This window comes from Loxodonta africana, chromosome 2 (genome assembly GCF_030014295.1).
Source record: "Loxodonta africana isolate mLoxAfr1 chromosome 2, mLoxAfr1.hap2, whole genome shotgun sequence".
NCBI lineage: Eukaryota > Metazoa > Chordata > Mammalia > Proboscidea > Elephantidae > Loxodonta > Loxodonta africana.
In genome coordinates this window covers 192,721,006-192,739,851 of record NC_087343.1, presented here as the reverse complement: position 1 = coordinate 192,739,851, position 18,846 = coordinate 192,721,006, and the positions used below count along the sequence as shown (strand labels likewise).

Below are 18,846 nucleotides of genomic sequence, written 5' to 3'. Positions count from 1 at the left end.
TACCCTAAATGCTCTCCACACTTTTGTGTCTTTGCATATTTGTGCCCTTTGCCTTAAATGCCCTTTCCTCCCATGGTCTACCTGGAAGGTTTCTACTAACCTTTACAGGCGCAACTCAAATATTCCTTCTCTGCAGTTTAGCTAACCTGTCCTCCCACTCCCTCCACCCACTGGAAGAATCGACTTGTTTCTACCCCATGCCCTCATGGTCTGTGTAATCCCCAGATACAGAATTATCATGATAAAAAAAAAAAATTTTTTTTTTTTTTTTTTTTTACACATTACGTTAATTCAAGAGTTATACTGGTTAGGGGTTTTGTCATCTGTCTTTTAATAACCAACTCCTAGCATAGAGACAGGGCCTCAGCAGGTGCAAACTAAATGCTATTGGGCTGAATTCTATACTCTGTTCTCAATCTAGACCTGTAAATTTCTGAAACACCTCCCCAAAACTGTCAAGACGGATTTTCTCTGTCACCATCTAGAAGCTTATTAGGTAGTCATCTGCTGTGATAAAACTTTAAAAAGGAAAGATTAATTTTTTTTTTGCCCATGTATGTACAGGTGAACAAAAAAAAAAGAGTAAACACTTACCATAAATCTGAAATAGCACAAGAGATATCATATCTCTGAGAGAAAGCTAGATTTTACAAGAGAGGGAATGTATTTGGCTGATGAGGGAATGAAAGGGTTTGGGGGAGAATGTTTTACTGTTTTATTTTCCTGGGGGTGGGGAGTATGGGAGTGAGGAGAAGAACACCTGCTTTACCTTTTCTGGAGCAGGCAGCTGCAAGTGGTTAACCTCCAGGGGAGTGATGAGAGGGACGGTCTGGAAGCCATCCTCCACGGAAGGCGGCTTGGTTCCCTTCTCACTCGGGTTGCTGTTCAGCTTCACCATCCTTATGTCTTTCTTCCTAGACCTAAAGCGAGCAGTGGGATTCTGGTTATAGCGGGAGGTGAGGCAAGGAAAGAGAGGGCTGACGACAGAGAAAACGGTGCGTTCTCAACAGCTCTGCTCAGCTGCCTTTCAATCTGGATCTTCCGCTAGATAGCCTGACATGATTCCCATTGTCCAGTAAAACTTCTTTAATCATCAAAATATGCCACCTGCCCTTGGGATTCAACAAACCTCAAATTTGGGAAGCTCAAGGAAAATTCCAGACACACACCAAAAGTACGACCTTAAAAAAATAGCCAAGGCACTGGAACTAAAGTGTTCATATAATCTCAGGGAAAAGCTTACTCTCAGTGCAAAATGAAATCTATTATTCTGGGTCACCCTGCAGTATGATAAATTTCATCTCACCACCCTGATTGCTGTATTATTATATTGATTTTTTTCCAGTAATCCCCCTAAAATAACAATACATATATTAAATGTCACTATATGTAGCCGTTTGAATAACATGTAAATTGTGCATGAGATGCAATTTCCTAAAACAAAAAAAAGGCTGGCTTGAACCTGATCTTGTTATTCAGCCATGGAGTGCCTCCATTTCCTCAATAGCAAAGGACCATATTTTTCTGGTTCCATAGAAAGTTAGCAGCCCCCATACTGCAAGATTGCCAACCAAATAAACAAATCGTATTTATTCCTCTTCAGCTCCCTTGGAAGTCAAACAGTGCTCCCACCCCACCACCAAAAGCCCAGCACAACTGAATTTCTCTTGTCAATCCTGCCGACGGAACCTTATTAGACGAAACAGGGTTGTTGTGGGGTGAAAGCGGTGGTGAGGGGTTGGATGATGTTGGGAGTGGAATGGAAATAACAAAAACAAATGTCTACTTACTGTGTGGTACTCTCGGGGGGGTCAGAGCAGATTCAAGCCAATTTGAAGAGGAGGAGGACGGCCTGGAGTCCTCCCTCCTCAGCCCGAGCTTGTGGTGCTGAAAGGACAGCGCCTTGCGTGTGTCTGGATGGGGAGCTTCTGAGAGCGAGGCGCGAGCGGGGAAGAGCTCCTGGCAGCTGCCTGCCTGCTCTTTCGCTCGCGCCCCTCCCACCGAGGAACGGGCTCCCACACCATCTGTCATCTGGCACCACCTGCTGTTTCTCATGCATGGCCACAACCACTGCACGGGACAAAACGGTTTCAAAAATGTGGAGAAAAGACTGAGAGGGTAGGAGGGATTCTGGCCAAAAAAATAACGATAATAATACACCATATAACAAGCAATCCTCAAGCCTTTAGAAAAACTGGAAAAGTGGCACATTCATTAGGATAAGTGGCCGCCTCCTAAGACATCCCAGAGCAGTATTAGGAAACACAGGCTGGTTCAAGACCTACACTGTGTTCTGACCTGTGGTCAGGAGAGAAGGGGAACTAATATTTATTGTGTATTTCTCATGCGGTGGGCACCTTCCAGTTTTTTTCCGTACATTATTTCCTTTGTTTGAAAAATGTGATTTCTAATAGTACCTCATAATGGGGTTATTGTGAAGTGTGAAGGAGATAACATAAGGAGCGCGTTTAGCTCAGAGCAGGACACATGGCAAGCGCTCCAAAAACATAAGCTACTATTCTCACGCCTGCACTGTGATCACACAGGTTGGATAAGGTCGCACAGCTGGTAGAGCACTGGGACTGGGATATGAACCCTGACCCATTGCCACTAAAGACTGTATTGAGTTCTCTGAATTATCTGGCCTCCAGGGTGATGTCTGGAGTCAGAGAGGCCGAAGTCCTAGTGTCAGCTCTCCCAAATTCTAGCTGGGTAAAGCTTGGATGTTTTGCATTCATTCTCTAAGCCTCCCTTTCTTGTCTCTGATATGGGAGTAATAATACCTTCCTTTCAGAGTGGTTATGAGTTATGAAAAGAGCTTGTACTCGAGCAAACTTTGTTCAGCTCAAGGACGAAGCTCTGAATAACTAGAATTATTTCATCCTTGGGAATTGCTCTTACACTCTCTTCAAATTCTCTGAGGTCAAGACTTTCACTACTGGTTTCTCCCATCTGTGGTTCAAATCACTTACTGCTGGTCATTCTCCCCAGCTACACTGTGGTTTATGATGCACTGAGATCCAATTCTCTTGGCATATTTAATGGTGTCCCCTTTTACTTTCAAAAGTATCCTGGTTTGCATAATAAATTGTTTGGTCACCCTAGTTAGCGCTCTATTTTATAAAATTGACAAATTCGACTTCAGCAAAATTAAAAACTTTTGCTCTGACAAAGACACTTTTAAGAGAATGAAAAGACAAACTATAGACTGGGAGAAAATATTTGCACATCACATACCTGACAAAAGACTGGTATGCAGAATATACAAAGAACTCTCAAGACAACAGTAAGAAAACAAACAGTCCACTTAAAAGAGGGATAGAAGACTTGAACAGAACAAAAAGGATGAGTAGGTGGTAAATAAGCACATTAAAAGATGTTCGTCAACATTGGCATTAAACTACAATGAGAAAAGTACAAACCAATCTACAATGAGGAACCACCACACCGTTATTAGAATGGCTAAAATAAAAACACGACAATAACAAGTGTTGACAAGGATGATGAGCTTCTGGAACTTTGCTGGTGGGGATGCAAAATGGAAACTAATTCAGCAGTTTCTGATAAAGTTATACACTTACCATGTGACCCAGCAAGTCCACTCCCGTGTATGTACCCTGGACAAATGAATACATATTCACACAAAAACCTGTTCATACAATTTGGATGGCTCTCAGGGGCATCATGCTGAGTAAGAGAAGCAAATCTCAAAATGTTACGTACTACAAAATTCTATTTATGACATTTTGAAAAGACAAAAATATAACAATAGAAAACAGGTTAGCTGTTGCCAAATATGAGGGGAGAGTGTGACTACACAGGGATAGCATGAGGGAGTTTTTTGGGGGGGATAGAACTGTTCTGTATCCTGATTGTGATTGTGGTCACATAAATCTTGGCTTATGTTTAAATTCATAGAAATGTACACCAAAAAACTGAATTTTACTGTATGTTAATTTAAGAAATAATTTTTTAAGTGAACGTCATAACTCTACCACTCTAATACATCATGCCATTCATCAGATACAGATTCACTCAGCAAAGACTTATTGAGTGCTTATTGTGTGTCAAGTTCTAGGTTAAGGTAATATACAGTCACACGAAACACACTAATTCTCCTTTCTTTCTTTAGTTCTGTTTTTCTCTTATTTTTTTTTCTCTCTGCATTTCTTTCTGATCCTTATCTTTTGCAGATATCCTGTACATATTTGCAACTACACCATCAGTTTAGTTTGCATTCTGCTTTGTTTTACCTAGCATTGTCCATGTTTTCACTTCTTAATGATCATTTCAACTACAGTCTCCAAATGTTTGCTGTTGTAAATAATTCTGGGGAAATCTCTTATGCACATAGCTGTTTGCTTCTGCCATGGGATAAATTGCCATAGGAAAAAAAAAATAGAGGCCTTACTAAAACAGCATACTTCAGAACTTTGGAATCAGGCAAATCTAGGTTCAAATCCAATGTCTGTCAATCGTTAGCTTTCCGACTTTAGTCCAGTGACTTCCTCTATCTAAATATCATTTGGTTTAATCTGTAACATGAAAGTAATAATAATAATTATAATATGGTTTTTTTTTTAATATATATACAGTGCCCAGCACAGTGGCTGGCATATAATATGTGCCCAATAAATACTAGTCCTCTCCTCATTCTCTCTGAAGAAGCAAGCTCAAGCAATTAGAAGTGGGAAAGGGATCAGTATGTGCCCAGTAAGAGGGCTTGTTCCAGAGTTCACAGAGTACGCAGATTGCTACTGTAGCTTCCCAACTAGTGATTCTAGAGGCTTTCTCTACTGGGTGAGATGAGGGAGTATATCTAACAGTTACCTCATTGTTAAGGTTCTGGGAAAGAGCATATTTACTTCATCAGCCATTGTGTAAATCAAGTCTATCAGATCCCTTCCCAAGAGTTGGTTTTTATAGGGAAAGAAATGGAGAGTGATTACATGTAAGAAAGGTGCTTGAAACGTAAGGAGAAAATGCTTTGAAGGTAAACTTCGCCTATACAAAAAACCCATTGCCGTTGAGTCAATTCCAACTCTTAGCGACCTTAGAGGACAGAGTAGAACTGCCTCTTAGAGTGTCCAAGGAGCGCCTGGTGGATTCAAACTGCTGATCTTTTGGTTAACAGCCATAGCTCTTAACCACTATGCCACCAGGGTTTCCAATAGGAGATAATAATGTGGGGTGGAAAAGCATGAATGATGGGGACCAGGCATGAGATCTGAATCCACTTTCAACATGACTCTGGCACTTGAAGAACTCACAGTCCACCAAAGGAGATAGACTTGCTAACAGACAATTACATACTCCTTCCTATGTGCCAGGTGGGAAACACTCAGCTGTTAACCAAAAGATTGGGGGTGCCTCAGAAAAAAGGCCCTAGCAATCTGCTTCCAAAAAATCAGCTATTGAAGACTGTGTGGAGCACATTTCTACTCTGACACAAATGGGGTTGCCGTGAGTGAGTCAGAATCAACTGGAGGACAACTGGTTTTCTATGTGCTAGGCAAGGGAATAATGGCTTTATATGCATTGTCTCTTAATCTTCACAATAAACCTCTGAAGTCATGAGGAGAGCTAACATTTACTGAATACTTTCTCTGTACTACTGAGCACTATTTTAACTACTTACCATATATAATATCATCTACTTCTCACAAATTTTTTTTTTTTTTTTACTTTTCACAATTACCTTGTGAAGTGGCTACTATTATTATTTCCATTTTGCCAGCAAAAAAAAAAAACCAAAGCTCAGAGAAGTGAGTTTCTCAATATAAAACAGTAAGTCACATAATCGGAAATCAAGTCTTTCTAACTCCAGACAGTACCATGACCACTGTGATAAAGGGAAGCACAGGCTGCAGCAGGAATACAGAAGAGGAGTTCATAACCCAGTCCTAACCTGAAGACAGAAAATATTTCCTAGAGGAAGTCTTAGCTGAGACCTGAAGGCAAACAGAAATCAGGAAGGCAAAGAGGGTAAAAGCATGTTAAAAGGCCTGAACGTGTCCCATGAGTGGTGAGTAGTTTGTTTTGGCTGGAACACAGAGTTCAAAGGAAGAACGATCAAGAAAGGAGACTGAAGAGGTGAGCAGGATCAGGCCGGGAAAAACTTTCCTGTGTGATGTATTAACCAGGACTCTTATGGTGTCAAGTAACAAGCTTGTGGAGCTACCCTAGGCTGAATCAGAAATGTAGTATCTAAAGCAGCCCAACTGCAAGACTGCAGAGATGAATATCTCTATCATCCATCTGTCTGTCTGTCTATCTATCTATCTATCTACCTATCATCTATCCAGCCAGACAGCCAGCCATCCACCTACCTACCTACCTTTCTATGTTTCTCTTGTCTCTATTTTTCTCTGTGTTGTCTTTATTTCCTCAGACCAGCTTTCTCCAAAAGACAGTAGTCAAGGCCGACAACAGCCTTCAAGATCACCTCTCACAGTTGTCATTGAGACTCATATTCTCTGAAATGTACTGTTTGATTTCCAAATATTTGGAGATTTTCTAGATATCTCTCTTGTTATAATTAATAACTTCTTGCTAAACCATAAATAGAAGCAGAACAGAAGTTTTCGAAGGAGAGCTGGAGAATACAAAGTATTATAATGAAATGTGCAAAGACCTGGAGTTAGAAAACCAAGAGGGAAGAACATGCTCAGCATTTCTCAAGCCGAAAAACTGAGGAAAAAACTCCAAGCCTCAAGTTGCAATATTGAAGGATTCTATGGACAAAAAATCGAAAAAACATCAAAAGAAGATGGAAGGAATACACAAGAATTGATCGACGTTCAGCCATTTCAAGAGATATCATATGATCAAGAACTGGAGGAAGAAGTCCAAGTGGCGCTGAAGGTATTGGTGAAAAACAAGGCTCCAGGAACTGACAGAATACCAGTTGAGGTGTTTCAACAAGTGGATGCAATGCTGGAAGCACTCACTCATCTACGCCAAGAAATTTGGAAGACAATTCCAGCAAACCAACCAGAAGAGATTCATATTCATGCTCATTAAAGAAAGATGATCCAATGAAATGCGAAAATTATCATAACAATATCATTAATGCCACAAGCAAGTAATATTTTGCTGCAGATCATTCAAAAATGGTTGCAGCAGAAAACTGACGTGGACCAGAAATTCAGGCGGGATTCAGAAGAGGACAGGGAACCAGGGATATCATTGCTGATGTCAGATGGATCTTGGCTGAAAGCAGAGAATACCAGAAAGATGTTTACCTATGTTTTATTGACTATGCAAAGACATTCGACTGTGTGATTGTAACAAATTACGGATAATATTGTGAAGAATAGGAAATCCAGAACACTTAATTGTGCTCATGAGGAACCTTTACATAGATCAAGAGGCAGTTGTTCCAGAAGGACATGGGGATTCTCCATGTTTTAAAATCAGGAAAGGTATGTGTCAGGGTTGTATTCTTTCACCATACCTATTTAATCTGTATGCTGAGCAAATAATCTGAGAAGCTGGGCTATACGAAGAAGAACGGGGCATCAGGATTGGACGAAGACTCATTAACAACTTATGACATGCAGATGACACGACCTTGCTTGGTGAAAGGGAAGAGGACTTGAAGCATTTACTGATGAAGATGAAAGACTACAGCCTTCAGTATGGATTACACTTCAATATAAAGAAAAAAATTCTCACAACTGACCAAAAAGCAACATCATGATAAAAAAATGGAGAAAATATTGACATTGTCAAGGATTTCATATTACTTGGATTTACAATCAACGCCCATGGAAGCAGCCATCAAGACATCAAACAACATATTCTACTGGGCAAATCTGCTGCAAAAGACCTCTTTAAAGTGTTAGAAAGCAAAGATGTCACCTTGAGGACTAAGGTGCACCTGACTCAAGCCATGGTATCTTCAATCACCTCGTTGGCATGAGAAAGCTGGGCAATGAATAAGGAAGACCAAGAAGAATTAACACCTCTGAATTGTGGCGTTGGTGAAGAATATTTAATATACCATGGACTGCCAAAAGAACAAACAAGCCTGTATCGAAGGAAGTACAACCAGAATGCTCCTTAGAAGCTAGGACGGCGAGACTTCATCTCATGTACTTTAGACAAGCTATCAGGAGGGACCAGTCCCTGGAAAAGGACATCATGCTTGGTAAAGCAGAAAAAAAATGAGGAAGACCCTCAACAAGATGGACTGACTCAGTGGCTGCAACAATGCTCAAATATAGCAACAACTGTGAGGTTGGCACAGGACTGGATATGTTTCGTTTGGTTGCACACAGGGTCCCTATGAGTCAGAAGTGACCGGACGGCACCTGATGATGACAAACCAGAATTTAAATGTTACATGACCAGGTGGAGCCATTTGAAAAATAAAGAACATTTTTATATGCTAAAAAAAAATAACTTATTGCACTCTGGTCAGAAAGCATATTTGTTATTTTTTAATTCCTTCAAAATTTGTTGATGTTACTTAAAGCACTAAAAAAATTGATTTAAAAAAATTTGTTGATGCTTTCTCTTTGATTCAACATATGGTTAATTTTGATAAATGTTCCATGTGCACTTGAAAAGAGTGCATTTTACTATTGTTGGGTACAGAGTTCTATACAGTTCAGTATGGCCATATTTATCACATTATTCAAATCTTCTATATGCTTACTGATTGTTTTGTCTGCTTATTCTATCAATAACTACAGTATGTGTGTTAAAATCTCCCACTGAAACTGCGGACCTATCTATTTCTCCTTTTATTTCTGTTAGTTTTTTCTTTATATATTTTAAGGCTATGCTATTAGGCAGATAAAAATTTAGAATTGTTTCTGATGTAATAATCTTTTTTTTATCATTATGAGATATCCCTCCCTATAAATGCTTCTTGTCTTAACGTCTACTTTTTCTTGTATTAGCATAGCTATACCAGATTTCTTTTGGTCAGTGTTCATATGGTGTTTTTTCATACTTTAAATTTTCTGTATCCTTATTTTTGAGGTATGCACCTTGCAAACAGAATATAGTTAGGATTTTAGTTTTATCCAGTCTGAAAATCTTTTATCATTTCATTGAATTATTTGAATGTAATTACTGATATATTTGGGTTTAATCTACCACCTTACTATTTGCTTTCTATGTGTCCCATCTGTTCTTTATTCCTTTCTTTCTCCTTTCTTGCCTTCTTTTGGATTATTCAAGTATTTTTACAATTTCCCTTATATTTGATAGAGAATACAATGTACATCTTTGATTTATTATGTTGTTGTTCAGTGCTATTGAGTCAGCTGGACTCTTGGTGATCTCATGAAGCAAATGTTGCCCAGTCCTGAGCCATCTTCACAATCATTGCTATGCTAGGCCACTGTGTGGTCTGAGTGCCTTCCAACCCAGGGTGCTCATCTTCCAGCACTGTATCAGACAATATTCTGTTATGATCCACGGGGTTTTCATTGGCATATTTTTAGAAGTAGATCATCAGGCCTTCTTCCTAGTCTGTTGTAGTCTGGACGCTCTACTAAAACCTGTCCACCAAGGGTGATCCTACTGCTATTTGAATAACTGGTGGCATTTAACTTCCAGCATCATAGCAACATGAAAGCCACCACAATACAACAAACTGACAGATGGGTGCTGGTGATTTATTATAGTTTAATATAGATTAATATTTTTACCTCTTCTCCAACAACGCAAAGACCTTAGAACAAGTTAGCTACGTTTGTGCTTTTGTTGTCATGAATTTTAATTAAACTCAATTTACTACCCACCATACATTATTATTATAATGTTTTAGTAAGTCAATATTCCTTTATAAAAAAAAAAAAAAAACTAGACCATACATTATTATTATAATGTTTTAGTAAGTCAATATTCCTTTATATTTCCCCACATATTCATTCTTTACATTGCTTTTTATTGCTGCCTGCACTTTTGTGTTTCTATCTGGGATCACTTTCATTCTGCCTGTATTTATATTAGTGTAGCTTTATTGGCAATAAATTCTACCATTTTTTGTTTGTAATGTCTTTCAGTTTTAAACAATATTTTTATTGGATATGGAATTCTAGGCTGGCAGTCAATTTTATTTTTCAGCATTCTAAAGATGCCCTCCCATTGCTTTTATTTCTCTTGAAAAATTGGTTATCCATCTGATTGTTGCTCCATTAAAGAAAATGTTTATTTTTTATTCTTGGTCCTTTTATTATTTTTTCTTTTCTTTAGTTTCAGCAGTTTTACTATGATACACTAAGTGTGGTTTTCTTTACATTAATCCTGATAAGGGTTCACAGTACTTCTTAAAGCTGTGGTTTGATGTCTTTTATCAGATTCGGTGAATTCTCTGACTTTATTTCTTCAGATATTTGTTTTGTTCCATTTTCTAGGTCCTCTTTTTTTCTGGGATGCTAACTATATGTATACCCATTGCCGTTGAGTCAATTCCAACTTATAGCAACCCTACGTACAACAGAACGAAATACTTCCCAGCCCTGCACCATCCTCACAATCATTGTTTTGCTTGAGCTCATTGTTGCAGCCACTGTGGCAATCCATCTGGTTGAGGGTCTTCCTCTTTTTCAATGACCCTCTACTTTACCAAGCATGATATCCTTCTCCAGGGATTGATCATTCCTGATAACATGTCCAAATTATGTGAGATGCAGTCTCACCATCTAGGCTTCTAAGGAGCATCCTGGGTATACTTCTTCCAAGACAGATTTCTTTGTTCTTTTGGCAGTCCATGGTATATTCAATATTCTTCGCCTACACCATAATTCAAAGGCATCAATTCTTTTTTGGTCTTACTTTATTCATTGTCCAGCTTTTGCATGCACACAAGACAACTGAAAACACCATGGCTTGAGTCAGGTGCACCTTAGTCCTCAAGGTGACATCTTTCCTTTTAACACTTCAAAGAGGTCTTTTGCAGCAGATTCGCCCAATGCAGAACATTGTTTAATTTCTTGACTGCTGCTTACATAGGCATTGATTGTGAATCCAAGTGAAATGTAATCCTTGAAAACTTCAATATTTTCTCCATTTATCATGACATTGCTTATTGGTCCAGTTGTGAGGATTTTTGTTTTCTTTATATTGAGATGTAATCCGTACTGAAGGCTGCGGTCTTTGATCTTCATCAAGGTTGTGTCATCTGCATAACACAGGTTGTTAATGAGTCTTCCTCCAATCCTTGTGCCCCGTTCTTCTTCATATAGTCCAGCTTCTCAGATTATTTGCTCAGCATACAGATTGAGTAAGTATGGTAAAAGGATACAACCCTGACACACACCTTTCCTGACTTTAAACCATGCAGTATCCCCTTGTTCTGTTTGAACGGCTGCCTCTTGATCTATGTTCAGGTTTCTTATGAGCACAATTAAGTATTCTGGAGTTCCCGTTCTTCAAAATGTTATCCATAATTTGTTATGGTCCACACAGTCATATGTCTTTGCACTGTCAATGAATGAATCAATGAACATTGATCTCTCTATATTTGTCTATTATTGCCATATAAAAGAGGGATTGTACAATATTTGTCCTTATATTCTTGATTTATTTCACTTAGCACTATGCCCTCCAGGTCCATCAATGTTATATGTTTCCCAGACTCATCATTGTTCTTCATGGTTGCGTAGTATTCCATCGTATCTATGCACCACAATTGTTTATCCATTCATCTGTTAATGGGCACTTTGGTTGTTTTCATTTATTTCCTATTGTAAATAAGTAGCAATTAATATAAAAAGAAAAAATATACAGGTGTGCATATATCTGTTCACAGTTTATTTTTAGGTCTCCAAGGTATATACCTAGAAGTGGAATTGCTGAATCATAGGGTAGTTCTATTTCTAGTTTTTTGAGAAAGCGCCATAGTACCATTTTTATAGTGGTTGCACCATTTTTGCAGTCCCATCAGCAATGGATAAGGGTTCCAATCTCCCCACATCCTCGCCAACATTTGGCATGATCTGTCTGTTTGTTGGTTTGTTTTTATCAGTGCCATTTTAGCCAGGGTAGGATGGTATCTCATTGTAGTTTCTATGTGCATCTCTCTAATGGCTAATGATCATGAACATCTTTTCATATGTTGGTGGCTTCTTGGATGTCCTCTTTGGTGAAGGCTCTGTTCATGTTCTTTATCCATTTTGTGATTGGGTTGTCTGTCTAGACATTCTTTATAGTTATTTTATACAGATTCCAGATCTCTAGTGATATTTTGCATCTTCTCATCTATTTTCTTGATTATTCACAGATATTTTAAGGTCGAAGTTGGATAACTCTGGTACTTGGATCCCATGTGGATTTGTGTATATTATCTCTTTTCTCTCTTAATTTTTAATAATTTGACCCTGAAATGCCTGTTAATTTTTTATTGAATGTTTTACATTGTGTAAGAAAAACAAAGAGGCTCTAGACACTGTTATTTTCCTTCAGAAATGATTACTTTTATGCTGCAAGGCAGTCAAATAGGGGCAGATTCAGCCTAATCCAATCAGGAATTGAGATAGAGTTTCAGTCTCTGTAAGGCTTGGCCTATTTTTTGTTTGAACAGTGCCTTGGAGCCCTCAAATAAAAATTAAGAAATGTGAAGGAAGGGTGAAGGGAGAAAGCAGTGGAGAATTGGGTCTTACCCCAATACATTAACTTCTCTCTAGAATCTTAACTCCTCGAGTCCTTGTTTTGTTGGTCACTGTCCTTCAAAAAGCTCTTCAGTTTTTTTGTTTTTTTAATCCAAATTTTAGTTGTTCTCAGCAGTATTGTTAAGACAAGCTTCTCCATTGTACCCAAAAAGGAAGTTGAGACTTGCTCTCTCATGTCGTGTTATGGATTGAATTGTGCTCCCCAAATTTATGTTGGAATTCCAGCCTCTGTATCTATGGACAGAATGTAATGGCCTTACATTTAATGTAATATAATGTAATCACTTTCCATAATGCAATCTGGTTTAATACAATCAATCAATCAGTTGAGGTCATATCACTGTTGGGTGGATCCTAAACCTAATCACTTCTCAGGTATATAAAGAGCAGCATAGACATACAGGGGAAGACAGATGCCATGTGAAGGTCATCTACAAGCCAAGGAACCAAGGAACACCCAGGGCTACTAACAAGGAAGGAATTGACACAGCCAAGCCCCTTATTTGATTTGGACTTTAGCCTCCAGAATTGTGAGAAAATAAATATCTTTAAAGCCACCTGTTTGTGGTATTTTTGTTACAGCAGCACTAGGAAACTAAGACACGTCCTAAGTTCAAAACTCCAGGTAAAGTCCAATGCCCATTTCTGGTCAGGGGAATGAGATATGTAAGAAGTTGAAGACTCCCATTCAAACCACATGGCTGAAAAAACATTAGATGAAAGGAAGGGGGCATTTCTAAGAAGTGGGAAGGAGAACTGAGCACTCTAAACACAAATGCGTATCTACCACAATGCCATGTAGAAGAGTTTAAACTTTATCAATTTTACCCTTAAGGCAGTATATTGACATTGGCCTGGATAAATATAGGAATAATTATTCTTTTGAAGATAATTTCACATGGTGGCTTTCATCATAAATAACTTATAAAGAATATTTTTAAAATCATCCATGTTTTTAGGATAGTATTACATGCATTGTTTTTACTTACGATTTTTTTAATTGGTATTGTTTCTAGGAGTTCGTAAACATTATCCTTAATAATTGTGACTATAGAGTGGCAACTAAGAACACAGTCTCTGCAGGTAAACTGCCAAATCCCAGCTCTGCCATTTGCTAGAGTTAGGATCTTAGATAAGTTACTTAACCTCTCTGTTCCTTAATTTCTTCTTCATAGGATGTTGAGATAATACTAATACTTACATGCTTAACCACTGTGCCACCAGGGCTCATTAATAGTGGTTAAGCATGTGCTGCTAACCAAAAGGTCAGCAGTTTGAACCCGCTAGTTGATCCACTGGAGGAAGATGTAGCAGTCGGCTTCCATAGAGATTTACAATCTTGGCAGTTCTACTCCGTCCTATAGGGTCACTATGAGTTGGAACCAAGTCAGTGGCAATGGGTTTAGTTTTTTTGGTTTATGGTAATTCTTACAGCAATAAGGATTAAGCCAAACCAAACCGACTGCTGTTGAGTCTCATAGCAACAATTTGGTTAACAGCTGAACCTCTTAATCACTACGACACCAGGGTTTCCACAGCAATAAGGATTAGATGAGTTACTACATATAAAGTGCTTAGAACAATGCCTGTGTTACACAAATATTTGCTCTTATTATTCTGTTATTGATAGGCATTTTTAAGAACTAGCTCTTATATTAATCATTAATTGTTTTATTGATTTTTAGTTTTCTAATTTTATTGATTTATGCTTTTTAAAACTTATTTTCTTCTTCCTGCTTTCCTTAAGTTTATCTTATTTTTCCCTTTGCAACATCCTCAGACAAATATCTAGTTTATTTATTCGCCTTCCTTCTGTTTGATAATAAAAGAAGTTAATACTATTACTTTAATTTACTTCTGTTTACTGTTTGTTTCTTATTGTAATTTTTCAAGTATTTTATAACTGAAAATTTGCTTCTCTCTTTGACTCAACAGTTGTTTGGTAAAATGGTTTTCTTTTGTTTTAGTTTCAAGATGCTTGGTTTTAGTTGTTGCTGTTATGCATACCTTTTGAGACTAATTTCTAGTTTTATTGTATGGGGTCCAAGAATGTTATCTGTATATTTTCTGCCTTGGGGAATGTATAGAATTTTCTTTGTGGCTTGACATCTGAACTATTTCTGTTAAAACCCTCTAAGCATAAGGAAAAAGCCATATTCTCTCTATAAATACAAATTTTTATACAAAATTATTTCATCAAGTCTGTTAATTATGTTATTTGAATCGTTTATATCCTCATTTGTTTTTACTTGCTTGATCTGTCAGGAAATGAGAGAAGTGTGTTAGTCTCTTCCATGATTGTTTGGGATATTTCTGCTTGCATTCCAAATTTCTCTTTGTATATTTCAAAGCTGTGTTATTTGGCACATATCTTTATGACACCATATTTTCTTGTGAATTTTGCTTTTCCCGATGTGAAATGACCTACTTGTCCTATTTAAATGTTGTGATTTGAATTTCTCTTTATCTCAACACACATTGCCAAACCTTCACTCTACGGTTTGTATTTGCTCCTCCCAGCCTTTTATAACTCAACTTTGTTTCTTGATAGGCCATTATTAGTAACCTTTTTTAAATGGGAATTCAAGCTCTTAAAATTAACTGCTACAGTGACAGGTATTCTCTTTGTCACGAGTTTTGCGTTTCCTTGCTGTTTCCCTCATTTCCTTAATTGTTTTCCATTCAGACTTTATTCACCAGTAATTTGGAAGGTACATATAATGTTTTAAAATTTAGGTTATCAGTTTTTTTCTTTTTGTTTGTTTTCTTAATATGTCAAAAAATGTATTTGAACCAGCACTACTCTCCTGGTCTCAAGAACAAAATTAATTCTTTTGATCTCCTCCCAAATAGAATGAGATAATTGCACATATATCTCTCTCCTTTTCCTTTCTCTGCCTTTTCTTTCTCCTACGTTTATCAGTATAGCCTTAGATGTTAAGCTCAGGTCTTTATTTTCACGGATGTACATTTTCACCTGTTGTATTTCCATTCCCTAAGACGCTCCTATCTGAATTGGAAGCAGAAGAAAAGGGAATACAATGTGATTCTTCTCCCAGAAGGCCTCAAATGATGCTCTACCTAAAAGTAATTATTTTTACCTCCATAAATTTCAAAGGACCTTGGATGCTTCTGAGATCAGTTTTCATTATGTCTTAGCATTTAGTGTTCAGTTTTGTTTCCCTGGATAAGTATACTTCCAATGAAAGAGATGATAAAAGCACTTCAAACGTCTCATTAGAAATCTCGTTAAGCTGTCGGCTTAAGAATGTTATTCAAAATTTAATGGCCTGATAAGAATATAAGCTTTATAGAAGTCTGTTCTAAGAATCTCCCAGAGGCAAGCATAAAAGCAGGTTATATTCAAACTAATGTTAGGAGCTCTGTATTTAAATTTCACGTAACAGCAGTCAGAAAGCTATAAGTATAGAATTCTTTCTTCTTAAAAAGGTAAGGGGACATTGTCTACTTTTGATTTAAAGAGAGAAAGGAGAATAGAGAGGCAGAAAGGCAAGTGGTAGAAAGGCCAGTCAAAATCTCTCCTCTGATTGGCTAGAAATAGATAAGAAAGAGACTGGAAATAGACGAAGAAGGAGATTCTCTAAATAAAGGAGCAAGCCCTAGGGGTAAAATTTGGCATCAACTTGACACAGGCAGTGAGCCTCAGAAAGAACCCTTCCAGTTAAGGTCTGGGAATGCATTTAGGAAGAAATACAGTGATAAGAATAAAAGCTTTTTTTGAGAAAGTTTTGAATTTTGCCCAGAAATTTATGTGTTTAAAAGGCATTCCAAGACAGTATTTTCCTGTTAAATGATCCATTCGCCTGTTCCTTTTAACAAAAGATTTCCTGGTGTTTATTGAAAAATAACTCACGATTGAGTGGAAAGATTCTGTTGTGGGGCAGCTTCCCTAAAAAGCCGACTCTAAGACAGCATTGCAGGTAGGAAGCTCATTAGGGAGTGTCCTCAGGGTGAAGGAGTGAAGGAATGGAAGCAGGATCTGGGTTGTGAGACGGTCTCGACAAAGTCCCCAACCAATCCCTCTAAGAGCTATGAAGCTAGATGGCCCTTCATAGTTGTCCAGTTTGGGATGAAGTTGGGCCCTCTCTTCAGCCAAGGGCAATTCCAGCCAAGGCAATTCCAGGGAGGGCTAGTAGCTAAAGCTGTCAGCCAACAGCTGGGAGAAAAGGATTGTCAGCTCTGAAGGGTCATCTGGGCAGTGCCACCCACCATCCACCACAGAGTCCTGTGTCCCGGCCTGTCCTCATAACATATTCTCTCCCTCAACAATCCCATGCCCTTCTGCGACTTCAAACACCATTTATATGTCATTGTCATGGACTAAACTGTGTCCCCACAAAACATGTGTCGACTTGGCTAGGCCATGATTCTCCCAGTATTGTATAGTTGTTCTCACTTTTGTGATCTGATGTAATTGTCTTATGTGTTACAACTCTCAATCTCTGCCTGTGGTTAATAAGCCAAGATTAGTTTATGTTAAAGAGGATTTGGATGGGATGCAACATCCTTACTCAGGTCACAGCCCTGATCCAATGTAAGGGAAGTTTTCCTGGGGTGTGGCCTGCATTACCTTTTATCTTACAAGAGATAAAAGGAGAGAAAAGTGAGCAGAGAAGGACCTCCTACGACCAAGAAAGAAGAGCCAGGAGTGGAGCACGTCCTTTGGACCTGGGGTCCCTGTGCTGAGAAACTCCTAGACCCAGGGGAATATTGATGACAAGGACTTTTCCCCAGACCCGACAGAGAGTAAAAGCCTTCCCCAGGAGATGGTGCCCTGAATCCAGACTTTTAGCCTCCCAGACTGTGAGAGAAAAAATTTCTGTTGGTTCAAGCCATCCACTTGTGGTATTTCTGTTATAGCAGCACTAGATAACAAAGACAGCCATTAACTCCTAAATTTACATCTCCAGCAGCAACACCTCATCATGACTCAGACCCATATATGCAATTGTTTCTTTGACATCTCCACGTAGATCATTCACAGGCCCCTGAATCGCAACATGTCCAAAACTGAACTCACGGTCTCTTCCCTCAAACCTGCTCTTTCTCCTCTTGCATTGCCTCTTTCAGTGAATCACCCCATCTTTCATCCATTGCTCTAGCCAGAAACCCAAGAGGAATTCTTGACATCACCTCTCTCCTCACTCCTACATCTAGTCATCAAGTCGTGATAACTCTCCCTCCCAAATCTCTCTCAAATCAGTCCACCTCTCTCTACCTACACAGTTCTATCTTGTTGTTGTTGTTAGGTGCTGTTGAGTCAGTTCTGACTCATAGTGACCCTAGGTACAACAGAACACTCCCCAGTCCTGCACCATCCTCACAATCATTGTTATGCTTGAGCCTATTGTTGCAGCCACTGTGTCAATCCATCTTGTTGACGGTCTTCCTCTTTTCCGCTGACCCTCTACTTTACCAAGCATGATGCCTTTCTCCAAGAACTGATCCCTCCCGATAAGATGTCCAAAGTATGTGAGACAAAGTCTCATCATCCTTGCTTCTAAGAAGCATTCTGGCTGTGTTTCTTCCAAGACCAATTTGTTTATTCTTTTGGCAGTCCATGGTATATTCAATATTCTTTGCCAACACCATAATTTAAAGGCATCAGTTCTTCCATCTTCCTTATTCAATGTCCATCTTTCACATGTATATGAGGCACTTGAAAACACCATGGCTTGGGTCAGGTGCACCTTAGCCTTCAAGGTGACATCTTTGATTTCAACACTTTAAAGAAATCTTTTACAGCAGATTTGCCCAACACAATACATCATTTGATTTCTTGACTGCCGCTTTCATGGTTGACTGTGGATCTAAGTAAAATGAGATCCTTGACAACTTCAATCATTTCCCCATTTATCATGATATTGCTTATTGGTCCATTTGTCAGGATTTCTGTTTTCTTTATGTTGAGGTGTAATCCATACTGAAGGCTGTAGTCTTTGATCTTCATCTCAGTAAGTGCTTCAAGTCCTCTTCACTTCAGCAAAACAAGGATGTGTCACCTACATAACGCAGGTTGTTAATGAGTCTTCCTCCAATCCTGATCCCACATTCTTCTTCATATAGTCCAATGTCTTAGGCTGGGTTCTCTAGAGAAGCAAAACCAGTAAAGCATATAAATATATATATATAGAGAGAGATTTATATCAAGGAAACAGCTCATAAGATTGTAGAGGCTGGAACATCCCACGTCTAT

General features: G+C 38.5%; 1 protein-coding gene across 2 annotated transcripts in view; it reads right to left on the bottom strand.

The window, feature by feature from the left end:
- Positions 1 to 18,846, bottom strand: part of NSG2 (neuronal vesicle trafficking associated 2) — a 118,902-nt gene that overhangs the window by 67,081 nt on the left and 32,975 nt on the right. Inside the window, exons 4-5 of one of the 2 annotated variants that reach the window (XM_064279152.1) lie at positions 1,791 to 18,739; positions 770 to 920 (exon numbers count right to left, since the gene is read on the bottom strand). In XM_064279152.1, coding sequence (XP_064135222.1) covers positions 770 to 898 — 129 coding nt within the window. In that variant the 5' untranslated portion in view covers positions 899 to 920; positions 1,791 to 18,739. Of the gene's footprint in view, positions 1 to 769; positions 18,740 to 18,846 lie in introns of both variants that reach the window. The other variant, XM_023551509.2, reaches the window with a different exon arrangement.